Below are 14,834 nucleotides of genomic sequence, written 5' to 3'. Positions count from 1 at the left end.
AGTCAATGAGACCGAGTCATGACACTATCAGACGTATAGGCTAGGCATTTCAGGACCGCATGACCTTCGTCGTTATCTAATTATATTCTATTAATCCATCGTGACATTTTTTATAAATACTTAAGGACCAAGTGACCTTGAAAAATATTTTAGTAACACCAAAAGGTTATAAATTAGTAAATATTCAATCTCTACATTTTGTACTACGCGCAATCAACAAAAGGGAAGCACTGACAACGAAAAGACAGAACCACCAACGAAAAGGCAGCTCATTTGGAAGCACCGAGAACGAAAAGGCACGGACCGCAAGACCGGGTCATGGCAATATCAGACATATAGACCATGAACTCAGTACACACAGGAAAACGGAATGTACACGCAGACAAGCGGAACGTACAAGCAGGAAAACGGAATGTACACGCAGGAAAACGGAACGTACATACAGGAAAACAGAATGTACACGCAGGAAAACGGAATTTACACGCAGGAAAACGGAATTTACACGCAGGAAAACGGAACGTACACACAGGAAAACGGAATAATCACAGGCTCCAATATCCATTGGCTCCAATATTCATTGGCTCCATCAGTCTTTGACACCTACAGTCTTTTGGTTCCAAAAGTCTTTTGGTTCCAAAAGTATTTTGGCTCCAAATATATTTGGCTAGAATTCTTCGAGTCTAAGAGACTATGAGACCACATGGCTACGATTCTAAAATGATCTAGCTGGTTATGAGTTATACATGGCTTGCGAGGCTACAGAGCTACGAAGCTTCTAGTACACAAGTTTACGTGACTGCGAGGATAGAGGTCATCAAGTCTGCATGAGTACTTGACTACGAAGCTACTCGACTCAAGGCTCTAATTGCAGCATCTGTCTTCGTCGGAATTTTCTGTTTTGCTCCAACTGCACCACCAGCATTATGTTATAAGATAACATGGCTACTTGCTTACATAGCTTCAAGTCTACAAGGCTCCAATGCATCATGAATACACGACTTCGAGCAATTAGGTTACGAGATTACGTGACAACGAGGCTACAGAGCTACGAAGCCTCTAAAAAACGATTTTATGTGTCTGCATGGATACTGGAATACAAGTCTCATGAGTTCTTGACTACGAAGCTACTCGTCTACAAGGCTCCAAATGTCACATCTGTCTTCGACGAAATTTTCTCTTTTGCTACATCTGCACCATCAGCATTATGTTATAAGATTACAAGGTTGCTTGCTTACGTAGCTTCAAGTCTACAAGGCCAAATGCATAATGACTACGAGACTACGTGCCATGAGGTTACGAGACTATGCGATTGCAAGTCTTCAAGGTTACGTGATCGTGAGGCTATAGGACTACGAAGTTTCCAGAACGCATGGTTACGAGACTGCATGACTAATTGGCCGCGCGGCTACGAAACTTCATGTATCTGACTACAATAGCACTATTCAGTGGTGAGCGTTAATTTATCTCATGCAAAGATACTTGCTGCAAGTAGTTCCGCTTTTCAACATCAGATGACGTCAAGTGTTGCTTGCAGGTAAATAAAATTTATTTCTTTTATGCGGGATGCTCACTATCGATCGCATAAGAAGGATGGCTTCGATAGTCTCCAAGGAGAAGGAATTTCGTCCTTCCTGCTAGTGCTTCTCAGATTTCTCACGGTCCGCCATCTTGGATTGCGACGTTACGGCGACCATCTTGAATGGGTGTTACTTTGACCTTTGACCGAAACCGGCAGGAATGATTGCAAGCACACATCAAAATATTGATAAGAATAAACAGGAGCAGACGGAGAAATCCATAATTCTTTTTGGCAAGAATAATCAGGAACACTCGGAGAAAACCACCATAATATTGACCAGAATAATCAGAAGCACACGGAGAAAAACAACACACGTTTTATTTGATATAATTAAATAACAGGAAAAAAATATTTAAAAATAAAAATAAATTAATAATAAATAAAAAAAATACATACAATTCTGGCTTGTACTAAAACTCTATCTTTGCTCAACAATAAGTTCACAAGCTAGCAGAATCTATTTATGTATTTTTTTTTATTTTTTTTTTAAATTTATTATTTATTTATTTTTATTTTTAAATATTTTTTTCCTATTATTTTATTATATCAAAAAAAACGTCTGTCGTTTTTCTCCGTGTGCTTCTGATTATTCTGGTCAATATTATAGTGGTTTTCTCCGAGTGTTCCTGATTATTCTTACCAATATTATGATAGATTTCTCCGTGTGCTCCTGATTATTCTTATCAATATTTTGATGGTTAATCCGTGTGCTTTCGATCATTCCTGCCGGTTTCGGTCAAAGGTCAAGGTCACACCCATCAAAAATGGTCGCCGTAACTTCGCAATCCAAAATGGCGGACCCTGAGAAATCTGAGAAGCACTAGCAGGAAGGACGAAATTCCTTCTCCTTGGAGACTATCGAAGCCATCCTTCTTATGCGATCGATAGTGAGCATCCCGCAAAAAAAAAAAATTATTTACCTGCAAGCAACACGTGACGTCATCTGATGTTGAAAAGCGGAACTACTTGCAGCAAGTATCTTTGCATGAGATAAATTATCTTTCACCACTGAATAGTGCTATTGCAGTCAGATACATGAAGTTTCGTAGCCGCGCGGCCAATTAGTCATGCAGTCTCGTAACCATGCGTTCTGGAAACTTCGTAGTCCTATAGCCTCACTATCACGTAACCTTGAACACTTCCAATCGCATAGTCTCGTAACCTCATGGCACGTAGTCTCGTAGTCATGATGCATTGGAGACTCGTAGACTTGAAGCTACGTAAGCAAGTAGCCTTGTAATCTTATAACATAATGCTGATGGTGCAGATGTAGCAAAAGAGAAAATTCCGTCGAAGACAGATGTGACATTTGGAGCCTTGTAGACGAGTAGCATCTTAGTCAAGAACTCATGAAGACTATTATTCCTGTATCCATGCAGACACATAAAATCGTTTTTTAGAGGCTTCGTAGCTCTGTAGCCTCGTAGTCACATATTCTCGTAACCTCATTGCTCGAAGTCGTGTATTCATAATGCATTGGAGCCTCGTAGACTTGAAGCTACGTAAGCAAGTAGCCATGTTATCTTATAACATAATGCTGGTGGTGCAGTTGGAGCAAAAGAGAAAATTCCGTCGAAGACAGATACGGCAACTGGAGCCTTGTAGACGAGTAGCTTCGTAGTCAAGTACTCATGCAGACTTGTAGTCCTGTATCCTCGCAGTCACGTAAACTTGTGTACTAGAAGCTTCGTAGCTCTGTAGCCTCGCAAGCCATGTATAACTCGTAACCAGCTAGATCATTTTAGACTCGTAGCCATGTGGTCTCATAGTCTCTTAGACTCGAAGAGTTCTAGCCAAATATATTTGGAGCCAAAAGACTTTTGGAACCAAAAGACTGTTGGTGTCAAAACTGTTGGTGTCAAAGACTGATGGAGCCAATGAATATTGGAGCCAATGAATATTGGCGCCAATGAATATTGGCGCCAATGAATATTGGCGCCAATGAATATTGGAGCCAATGAATATTGGAGCCTGTGATCATTCCGTTTTCCTGTGTGTACGTTCCGTTTTCCTGCGTGTAAATTCCGTTTTCCTGCATGTAAATTCCGTTTTCCTGCGTGTACATTCCGTTTTCCTGTATGTACGTTCCGTTTTCCTGCGTGTACATTCCGTTTTCCTGCTTGTACATGATGCACGCGCCCTTGTCCAGCATGGTTAAAAACCCGTATGGTAGAGTGTATAGGCTTTGGCCTGAGACACACTTAGGTCCTCCCCTAACCTGGACCCTCCCCTTACACACTTAGAATAACTTAGGCTAGGGAAAAAAATCACACGCTCGGGGAATGAGCAGATTAACAGGAAATCATGACGTATACTCATGAGAGACAGCACTTAAAAGAGAGAGAGAGAGAGAGGGGAGGATGGGGAGGTGCACGAGAAGGTGGATGTCTTGTAGAGCTTAGGCTTGTAGTTTTTACATTATGGCCAGAAATTTACAAAAACTGATTTTTATCCGTAGTAAAATCATTTCATCATGTTTATTTTTGTAGTATGATATTGTCAATTGTATTTTTTCCCTTAATTTGGTCAACCTCTTAACATATAAATAATTTTGTTTTGTTATTGGTGCTCAAAAAAATTAATTTTGGAACGTTCGCTTTCTGATTTGTTCTGTACTTTTTACTCTAACATTTGCAAATTTAAAAATGTATATATTTTATTAAATTTTGTAAATAGTAAATTTTACAAATAATAAGTTTTATTAGTAGCAATCACAGCCTTTTAATTTGCATACCTTGTTCAGCAAAATACACATTTTTTAAAAATAATTATTCACAATTATTTACCAGAAGTTTTCGAAGACAGACATAGTCAGATGTATGTTTTCTACGTATTTTATCTTTAAGAGAAAAGACGTATTAAAAACATATATAAATAAATTGATATTGAAATTTATGTTGTTCCATTCCTCACAGTTAAAGACTCAGGTTATACAGTTTTCTCTTTTAATTTTTGAGTTACATTTAGGTAAGACACCCCCTGTAAGGCCCTTGGTAAATAAAATTTTGCTTACAGTGAGTACTAGGATATATTGGACCTGCCTAAAGTGGGAAGGTATGTTTGGATTAGGTTTTTTCTACCGTCATTTTTTTTTATATATTTGTATTAGTGTTGACATTTACTTTTAGACTCTGGTGTTTTCCTGTCAAACCCTATTGTTGAAGACTTACATTTTGCAATGGGAAAAACACAATAATATATAAATAATAACTTTTTAAAAACTTATCTTTATAAAAATTGGGTCATATTTGAATTCACTAGGAATTATTTTCATGTTAGTGAACTAAGTAGACGTAATATATACTAATGGAAGAAAATGCTAAAGATGTTTAAGAAGTTGAGTAATTTATATTATAAAAGAATAAAAATATAAAAAAATAGTATTGTGTAACTATTAAACAGTTTTTACTGACAGTCAATGAGACAAAAGTATTTAGAATAAAATAAAATTTTGCATAACTTATTCATAAAAAATCGATTTTTAGAAACGCAAATTAACAAAGACAAGTTTAAAGGATAGAAAAGATAAAATAAAACAGAAAGGGTTACAACAGCTGCCAACTAATGATTTCACAGCATTATTTTTAATGATCTATTTAAATTTCAAAAACAATACGCAAAATTTTTACATTGATTTAAACATAAACTTTGTTAAAGGAAATCTTGTCCTCTAAGATTACAAACACACACTAGGCCCTTCGATGATAAAATCTGTTGTTCAATTCAAACAACTAAATTGTTTTCCTGATGAGTGAAACTATATTTCAAATGCAATATGCTATGTTGGTACTTTATCTACCCACGACATTGTCTCTCTCCTGCCACTATGCCTGCAGGCGCAGGGGTTACGGGAGGTACGACCAAAGTAAACAGTATCACTGTTCGAATTGCCGGCAGCCATATGTAAACAATAGTGGACCGATAAGGAAGACAGTCTTTCGCAAGCTGGTCGCAGGTTATAGACGGTGTACACCTCTAGCAGGTGCGTGACAGCAGTGTCATCCTGGGCCATGAATACATCGCCCAGGTGCTAGACGCTGCACTCCTCTAGCAGGTGCGTGACAGCAGTGTCATCCTGGGCCATGAATACATCGCCCAGGTGCTAGACGGTGTACTCCTCTAGCAGGTGCGTGACAGCAGTGTTGTCCTGGGACTTGAATACATCGCTCAGGTGCTAGACGCTGTACTCCTCTAGCAGGTGCGTGACAGCAGTGTTGTCCTGGGACTTGAATACATCGCCCAGGTGCTAGACGGTGTACTCCTCTAGCAGGTGCGTGACAGCAGTGTCGTCCTGGGACTTGAATACATCGCCCAGGTGCTAGACGCTGTACTCCTCTAGCAGGTGCGTGACAGCAGTGTTGTCCTGGGACTTGAATACATCGCCCAGGTGCTAGACGGTGTACTCCTCTAGCAGGTGCGTGACAGCAGTGTTGTCCTGGGACTTGAATACATCGCCCAGGTGCTAGACGGTGTACTCCTCTAGCAGGTGCGTGACAGCAGTGTTGTCCTGGGACTTGAATACATCGCCCAGGTGCTAGACGGTGTACTCCTCTAGCAGGTGCGTGACAGCAGTGTTGTCCTGGGACTTGAATACATCGCTCAGGTGCTAGACGCTGTACTCCTCTAGCAGGTGCGTGACAGCAGTGTTGTCCTGGGACTTGAATACATCGCCCAGGTGCTGGACGGTGTCCACCTCCAGAAGGTGCGTGACAGCAGTGTTGTCCTTGGCCCTGCATGCTTCGCCCAGGTGCTAGACGGTGTCCAACTCCAACAGGTCTTTGGCTGCAGGTTGGTTTTGGGTCCCGCGCGCCTCGCCTAGCTGATGGATGGTGTCCGCCTCCTCCAGCTCGCCGCGGCTCAGGTGGTCCACGATGCATACCCCCACGCTGTCGCTGATCACGTTCACTGTCGTGCGGAACCGCTGCCTGCGTCCACGGTGATCATTCATTAGCAGTGATTGAGGGACGACGGTGATCGTGTTATGGATATTACAGTATTCCTCAGATCTAAAAGAGACGATAACTAGGATTCAATTGTTCTATTTTTAGCAAACGATTTTTATACTTTATAATATCCTTTGTTAATACAATTTTCAAAATATTTTCCCTCACTTTTTAAACTTTATTACTATATTAAAATTTGAAACAGTACAGATATACTAAGGGTACTATAAATCCAATTTTGACATTGAAAAATATTTTTATTTCGTGTCTAATAATCATACGTTTAATTTTTTAGTCATTAAAATATGTTTTAACTTAAATTTTTTAAAAATATGAAAATTTTTAATTGTTTTACTGATCTGTTATATTTAATACGAAATAGCCACAACTACTAATTAACATTGTTGAATTGAAGTGTGCAAAGTCTCAGCTGCGCCTAATTAAAGCTTTTTATTCAAATTTTGCCTTGTAGATATCATTTTTAAATAATTATTTTCGGTTGGTACTGTTTTAGTTTAATATTAATTTTTGGTCTCTTTCAAAGTGGCGGAAATAACATTATAAATAACGTACTCTAGGACATAACTAGTTAAATGTTTGTCCCGCGGTTTCTACTCCCCACCCCAACCCACACACACACACCTACACACACACACATCCACTGTTGTTAAGATCTATAACAGAAACGTGTCAGTTTTCTTCCCGGGTTTGTCTTACCCTGGCGGGACCAGTGCCAGGTATTTACTTTCATTTTGATTGATTAGAGCATATGTACTCATTATCTATGTAAGTAGCTGTGTTAACGGTGATAGCTGTAGTAACAAGTTTATATGCATTACGTTCTTTGTAAGATTCATGCAATGGTAAATTTTGATTTAATGCAGTTTTTGGCCATACGCTATAGCAGTTTTTTTTCTTTTGTACGTGTTGTCGTTGTTGTGTTGTCCGTAATACTTGTTTAATTTCATCGTTGGTTCTGTTCATCCGATATTAGCTGATTTAGCCTTGTTTTCTGTGAATTTTTTACCTTCAAATTTTTATTTATTTTTTCTGAATTTTTTCATGTCAAAATTTGCACAACTGCAATGGCGTTTGTCCAAAAACTGCATTTAATTAAGTTTAAATGTCACCGGCTTAATTTTTCAAGGTGTCATTAATTCTTTGCCAAGTTTGAACTGAGCATTTTTTTTGTCTTATAAGAGGATTGCGCCTGCAGTTCGTGAAAATAGTAGTTGTTAATAGTGTTTTGTAGTGTTTAATTCTTTATAGTTATTTTAATCCTATCCGCTCTCAAAGATTAGAATTATAATTTAGACTTAAAACTAACCACACATTTATTGCCTGGGTATAATGATTCACGATTAGGTCATTTTTTGTGATATTCCAATCGGGTGTAAATGTAAATTCGTTGCCCCAGCAAGATGGTAGTAGGTGTACCTTGCCTCTCCACAGGGAGAGGGTTAATAGTATTCAGATAAGAAAATAAAGTTTTAGGGAGTTTGGAAATGATTTATGGTAGATAATGTAGTTGAACTTATAATGTGTAAGATGGAAGGTAATAAATAGAAACTCATTACTAAATAAAGCAATGACATCAATTGAAAACGCCTCTTTTATATAAATTGTATGTCAAAAGAGCAGTCAAAATCTTTTTTCTAGGCGGTTGTAGCTAGTACGATGTGTTTATACAAATTTCAAACTTATTTAGTATTTTTTTAATAGCATTTATTTTGAATTACATTATGGTTGGTATATTGTTACGAATGCGAGAGACCAGACAGCAATGACAGGTTCAGAGCTGGCTGGTGGCCCTGCACGCCGGCCTTGTGCGGTCCGTTGACGTAAGGCATGCAATGCGCGCCTGGCCGGATTAAAAGAGTCGTCACTACCCCCTCCCCCCTGCGCTACTGCCTCGGCGCCGTAATCTATCGCTGAGCGGCCTTGGGAATTCTGCACGCCGCCGCGTGAGCAAACGACGCTATTCTCGACGCTTCGGGTTTCGGGTCGGCCCGGGATGACGCGACTCGTCGCAGCTGCTCTCGTCGGTTCGATAAGGGCGCCAAAGACCACTTGAGCAGCGACCCAGGCCTCTGCGGTTTTTTTTTTTGGGCGACAAAATCCCGCGGGGTGTGCCACGTGAGTTCCGCGGTGAGTTCCGCGAGCAGTGCGGCGATGGTTCCGCGGAGTGCCGCGTGCGTGCCGAGTTCCGAGCGAGGCCCGTGATGGTTCCGAGAGTTCAAGAGACCAAGGGAAGTGCCACATCGGCTAAGTGGGTGAGAGACCCCTCGGAGTGCAGCGCTTGAGTACTGAGTGGCACGAGACCGCGTGTGTGGACAGGCGCACCACTGTCGAGCATAGCTCCAGTGAGGAGTGCGAACTGCGGAACTTGACAGACGTTGAGTGACTTGAGAATAAACATTATTAAGCGCCAGTGATTTGTGACCGAACATTTTTTAAGAACAATTATATATTATACATAAAAAAACTAGTAATTAATAAAACTGAAATAAAACTTAATTGGGCTATCCCTTATGAACCCCAGTTCTCCCCACATTACAAAATGGTTACAGTAGGTATAGTTACTATGGTAGATGAAATAATTTGAACTAATTGTTAAATGTTAATTTGGGGGGAAAAATGCATGTGTTAAGTATACAAAATCTGATTTTGTGTACCATTTAGCAAGAGTCTCTACTATATAGTGAACTATTGGGAGTGGTCCTGGCCTCTCGGTGGAAGGGGCATGTCGTTGAGTTGTGGAGCTGTGGCCATGACGACCATCTGCCACCTCATGAAACCAATGGTGTTTACCATTGAAGACTCTGCCTGGTGTATCCTTGCCTCAAGCATCCCCAGAAAAAATATCGTGTGTTTCAATACTTGCCAGTGATGTGCAAACATGTGACCTCAGTAAAAACCAAATTCATTTGTATGATTTTGCAAATCAATTTATGGTACGTAACTCGGACATGAAATTTAAAATTTTTTTTTTTTTTTATAAATTCAACATTGCTAGAAAACCAGACTCTCATGTGAAATATTAAATGAAGGAATATTCAAACCAATCACTAGTCACCTTGACAAAACTCTAAAGATCGAGGAACCACCCATCACCGCGAATATAGAAGTTGATTATGGAACACCAAAAGAAAAGAAGAAATATTAACCAGAGATTTACGAGTAATGAGTTTTTGCAAAAGAGAAAATTACGGGCACATGGACACTGAGCAAATTTGAATGGTTAGTGGTTAGACCATATCTAAATTTGCACTAGCTGGAGTAATGACACGACCTATGAAGTGTACAGAAAACATAATAAATGGTTCTTTGGTGTAAAAATCTTTACCAGGAAATATTATGTGTATAGGAATACAAAAAACATGGGACAGTTATGACATGATGTAAGTTTTTGGACATACGCCATTGCTAAGAACTTTTTCTGTTGAAGAAAAACTGATAAATAAAATAAATAAAAATACACAAGAAAGACAAAAACCACACAAAATTAAGCAAAAAATTGCTGTTGTCAACAAGAATATGAACACCACAAAATATTCCGAAACAGAAATATGGCCAACAAACCTGTGTTTCCGTACCATGTGCGTCTCTGCCTGAGGACGTGAGCAGATAGCAGTTCCCGAAACGTCGCTTGTTTCTGTTTTGGTAAAACTATTGTATTTTTTGTATTTTCGTTTTGTCGTGTTTTTGTCTCGTTTCAACTGTTGTGCTGAATTATTTTGGTTTCAATATTTTTGTGTTATCATTTGTGTGTTTTTTTGTTCACTTAGTACTTTTTTCTTTGTTTTTTCTTTGTTTGTTGACCATATTTCTGTTTCGGAATATTTTGTGGTGTTTATATTCTTGTTGACAACAGAAATTGTTTGCTTAATTTTGTGTGTTTTTTGTCTTTCTTTTGTATTTTTATTTATTTTATTTATCAGTTTTTCTTCAACAGAAAAAGTTCTTAGCAATGGCGTATGTCCAAAAACTTACATCAAGTCATGCGCTCCCATTGCACAAATCTTTTAAAGATAACTTCAGTTATGTACGAATTTCTGTTTTGCAGGGAATATTCAGTGGATTCACATGTAGATTTTTAAGATAATAAAATGCTTCTACAGCTTACTGATGCAGATTTATGTAATAACAATCCAGAAATTGTAATATATTACAAAAGTTATGTTACAAAATTTTAATGAAGAAATGTACATTCTCGCTAATCCCTTAAGTGATTTAGTAGTGATTTAAGATTTAATAAGCCATTGAGTGCCCACAACCTTGAGTACGTGTATTGGGATGATCCAAAATAATTTGTCAACAGACTGATACTATTACTGGCTTCACTAAGTGCAAGATAATACTCACTCGCCCAAGAAATAGTTTCCATAATTAAATGACTGAAAATGAATACTGGTTACAAGCAAGCTACACAGTATGAGCTCAAATGGAAACGCACATGAACTTCACACTCCTGCAAGATGGAAATACCTTCGACGAAAAGTTGTAGTTTGTTGACTTCATTATTTATTACATGGGAAACTTATTGAGATGACGCATTATGCTCGAATGTATAGTGACTTCAAGTATATGTTAACAGTCATTGACTGTTATAGTAAGTGCTTGTGCAAGACCTTTGAATTTAAAATGGGCGACTGATGTAACCAGACCATTGAAAGCATTATGCGCGATAGACACTTACGGTCACAGTGGCAAACAGATGTTGGGAAAGTATTTAACCATGTCAACTTCAAGAATTTAATTAAGTATAATGGCATCAGAAACTACTCTAAATTTCGTAATGTCAAAGCTTCCGTAATCTAGAGGTTTAACAGATTTTTTTGTACAAAGATGTTTCGACAGTTCATGACTAATGGAAATTACAATTGATTGGATGTATTGCCTAACATAATAAGTGAATACACTTTCGCAGTGATTCCATCGATGAAAATAAATTCCAAAGACATAATGTCCATATATTCATTTATGCAAGTTTTGGGGGTCAGTCTGATAGTGGAAACCATGGGATAAGAGGTATTTAAATGTACACTTGTGTGTAAAGTTGATATATTTGTGCCCCAAGTTTTTTTCCTACTAAGTGAATCCACGAAATAACTGTGACGCTATTTAAAACTGATCCTGTTACACATTAAATGGTTATTAACTATGGTTCAGAATGTTCTGTATGCGGATAATTATATTGCAGGCACTCGTTTGGTTTTGTCTAATTTTAACAACATTTACGGAACTATTTTATGTCATTACTGTTACAAATTATCTCTGTGTATTTATTAAATATTTGCTTGTAGTACACACTCTATTACATAATAACAAAGTAAGTTTTTTGTTTTAATTACTTAGTTGCTATTACAATTTTTACTTTAATGTATTATTTGAAATTTTATATTAAAATGAAGAAAATGAAGTGAGAATCAATTTAAACCAGTCTTCAACTAAACTCTCTGGCCTTGAGTGATCGGTCGGGTAGCAGTTTGTGTTAATACGTTTGATGATTTTGTTCGCAACGAGAGTATTGGCAGGCAAAAGTTTAGTAAACTCTTTTAATGTGTACCACATTTAACATAGCCCAAGGTAATCGACACTCGCTGGTTTAATGAAGCGATTGAGTCTTTTAATTTATTTGGACATATTCGTGGGTGTGACTCAAGATAGGTGAATATTTATCTCTAATTTCCCTTCTTAAAAATCATTGATGAGTTTTCTATGTTTACAGTTCATATGCACCAAAAAAACGATTAACTTTCACATATTATAAAAAATATTCATCTATGTCGTTGTTTTGTGATTGTGTTTAAGAATTTAGGTTATTTATTTGTAATACTAGCACGATTGATTTTGTCGTTACAACAAACATCTACGGTCTGAAACATTCTACATGACCCTTGAAAATAAGTAATCTGACTGCAATTTGATTTTAAATTCAACATATTCTGGACTTAAATATTAATCTTTTAAATTTTAAACTGTTAAATTAGTTAGTGTTAAGCGAGTAGTACTGACATATCCCTATATTAAAATTTATTTTTTGTTGTGATCTTTTTAACTGATTAGTGCCAAGTTATTTAAAAGTAATAACTAAACCTTATTTTCAATAGGTGTTATTTTTAATATGTGAAAGACAATATTTAATACACATTTACGAAAAACAAGATAAAAAGAATCAAAAAATTGCAACCTAATAATGAAACGTTTATTCCTAAAGTGGCGCATTACATACATAGTGATATTTGTTCTTTTTTTTTAAATTTCATATTAATCCAATGATTCGCTTTCCATTGCGTGGCACGACTATGCAAACTGAATTATAGCAAATTCCTATACATCGCACCATTTTGCTAATCAATTTTATTTAAATATATTTGCTGATTTTAGTATAGATTAAACCAATATATTTTAAAATATTTTAAGACATATAATAAATTATTTCGTGTTTTTAAGATGAGTGCATTAGTTAATTTTTTATAGCCACTAAATATTTGCGGTTTTTCACGATTGAACATTATAGTTGAAATTTAATGTATTTACTAGATAATACTATAGTTTAAAATGCTTAAAATAAATAAATTCAAACAGCAAATAAATAATAATTATTACATTCAGAAATTAAACTTAAATGTACGTTTCTTAAGCAAGGAAAACAAAAACATTTCACTCATGGTAGCGTTAAGATTTTCAAAACCTATAACTTTTAACTAGTTTTTACTGGTTTAATAATATAATTCACCTCGAGTTCTAGTAACTATCAACAAATACTCACAGAAGCCAGTCGATGACAATGATGATTGACGAGTCGCTTGCAGGTAAGCCCACTGAGTCGAGGACAACGATCAGCGATACAAGACCAGACTGTGGAATTCCAGCCAGTCCCGTGGTTGCCATCGTTGCTGTTAAACTGCATTAAATAAGCAATTATGTTAATATCCATTTTCTAATAAACGTTTAAACTTTCTCAGATCAAAATCTAACAATAAAATTGATTTTAATGATGTCAAACATTACACTCTGTACTTCTTTTCGCAATTATGTAATAAGTAAAAGGTTTAGATAACTCGTCCAACCCACCTTACAATTATGTATTGTCCTATGCTCAATGGAATGTTTCTCAACTGCGCAATGAACAGTGTAGCTGCTGCCTCGTACAATGCTGTGCCGTCCATGTTAATGGTGACTCCAATAGGCATGACGCACTTAGTGACACGGGTGTCAACATTGTTCTTCTCCTCGACACACCGCATGGCGATGGGTAAGGTGGCGTTACTAAAAGCGTAAAACATATTTCAATACATTTATTAGGAAAAAATAAATAATTTCTAAAACTTATAGTATCACTTATATTTATCAAAGCACCTAGGATGACCTCAACAAAAAATAATTTCAATAATATATTTTGTAATTATTCAAAGAAGGAACTTGCTAGCAATATTAACGAATTACTGATGTCAAACCAAATACTGGTCATTGGAAATATTAAATACAATTTTTTTATAAAATGATAACTGAATTAAAAAATGAAATATATAATTTACGATTATTATTGTGCATTGTGAGGTTAAATATTGGTTCTTTTAAATGTAATAAATAAATAATAATATAAAAATAACATAATTTTTATATCAAAATTACAATTTTTAACAATAATTCATTCCATATCGTACATTAAATTTTAGAGGTTTTGTTATAATATTACCTATAAAATGCATATAGATAACCTTTATTATAGTTTCTTGTTTTAAAATAAGTTATTCATATTTTATAATAATTAATGACACATTATGTGTAATTGTAAACCTACAAAATATGAAAGAGATAAATAACACTGTATAAAAAAGGATTTCAAAATAAATATATTAATCTATTCATAAGTTCATGAAAATATCTATATTACTAAATACTACATAGCCAAGTTTCTCCCAGAGGGAAAATGCACTATTAATATTGCTTGTGAAGCTTACCTGGACGATGTGCCGAAATCAGTTATCAGTGCCTCCATGAGGTTGTATATATACCTAAAGGGCAGTTTCTTCGTAATTATAAAGAATTAGAGTGGGATAGCAACAAAACCATGCAAGAACAGCCCTAGCAGAACCGTCACTATGTACCAGCCGAGTTGTTGCACCAGCAGACTCATGCTCTCAATCTCAATGACCCGTGACGTCACAATGGAAGCCACCCCCACTGGCGCCAACCTGCAAACATTTAAAAGCAGTCCCTCACAGGTTCCTGTGCTGCTCCGCTGGAAGCAACTTATTGATTGACATTTAACATGCTCTTTTTTTTAAGTAAATACATAATTT

The 14,834-nt window shown here is 36.7% G+C and overlaps 1 protein-coding gene across 7 annotated transcripts in view; it reads right to left on the bottom strand.

Annotated features, from left to right (window-relative positions):
• LOC134537880 (neutral amino acid transporter B(0)-like) overlaps positions 1–14,834 on the bottom strand; it is a 121,883-nt gene that overhangs the window by 87,795 nt on the left and 19,254 nt on the right. For 6 of the 7 annotated variants that reach the window (XM_063378779.1, XM_063378782.1, XM_063378781.1 and 3 more), the window contains exons 6-8: positions 14,493–14,726; positions 13,603–13,797; positions 13,298–13,432 (exon numbers count right to left, since the gene is read on the bottom strand). In XM_063378779.1, the coding sequence (XP_063234849.1) occupies positions 14,579–14,726 (148 nt within the window). In that variant the 3' untranslated portion in view covers positions 13,298–13,432; positions 13,603–13,797; positions 14,493–14,578. Of the gene's footprint in view, positions 1–5,124; positions 6,505–13,297; positions 13,433–13,602; positions 13,798–14,492; positions 14,727–14,834 lie in introns of those variants that run through there. The other variant, XM_063378783.1, reaches the window with a different exon arrangement.

This window comes from Bacillus rossius, chromosome 12 (genome assembly GCF_032445375.1).
Source record: "Bacillus rossius redtenbacheri isolate Brsri chromosome 12, Brsri_v3, whole genome shotgun sequence".
In the NCBI taxonomy this organism is placed as follows: Eukaryota; Metazoa; Arthropoda; class Insecta; order Phasmatodea; family Bacillidae; genus Bacillus; species Bacillus rossius.
This window is presented reverse-complemented; position numbering and strand designations above follow the sequence as displayed.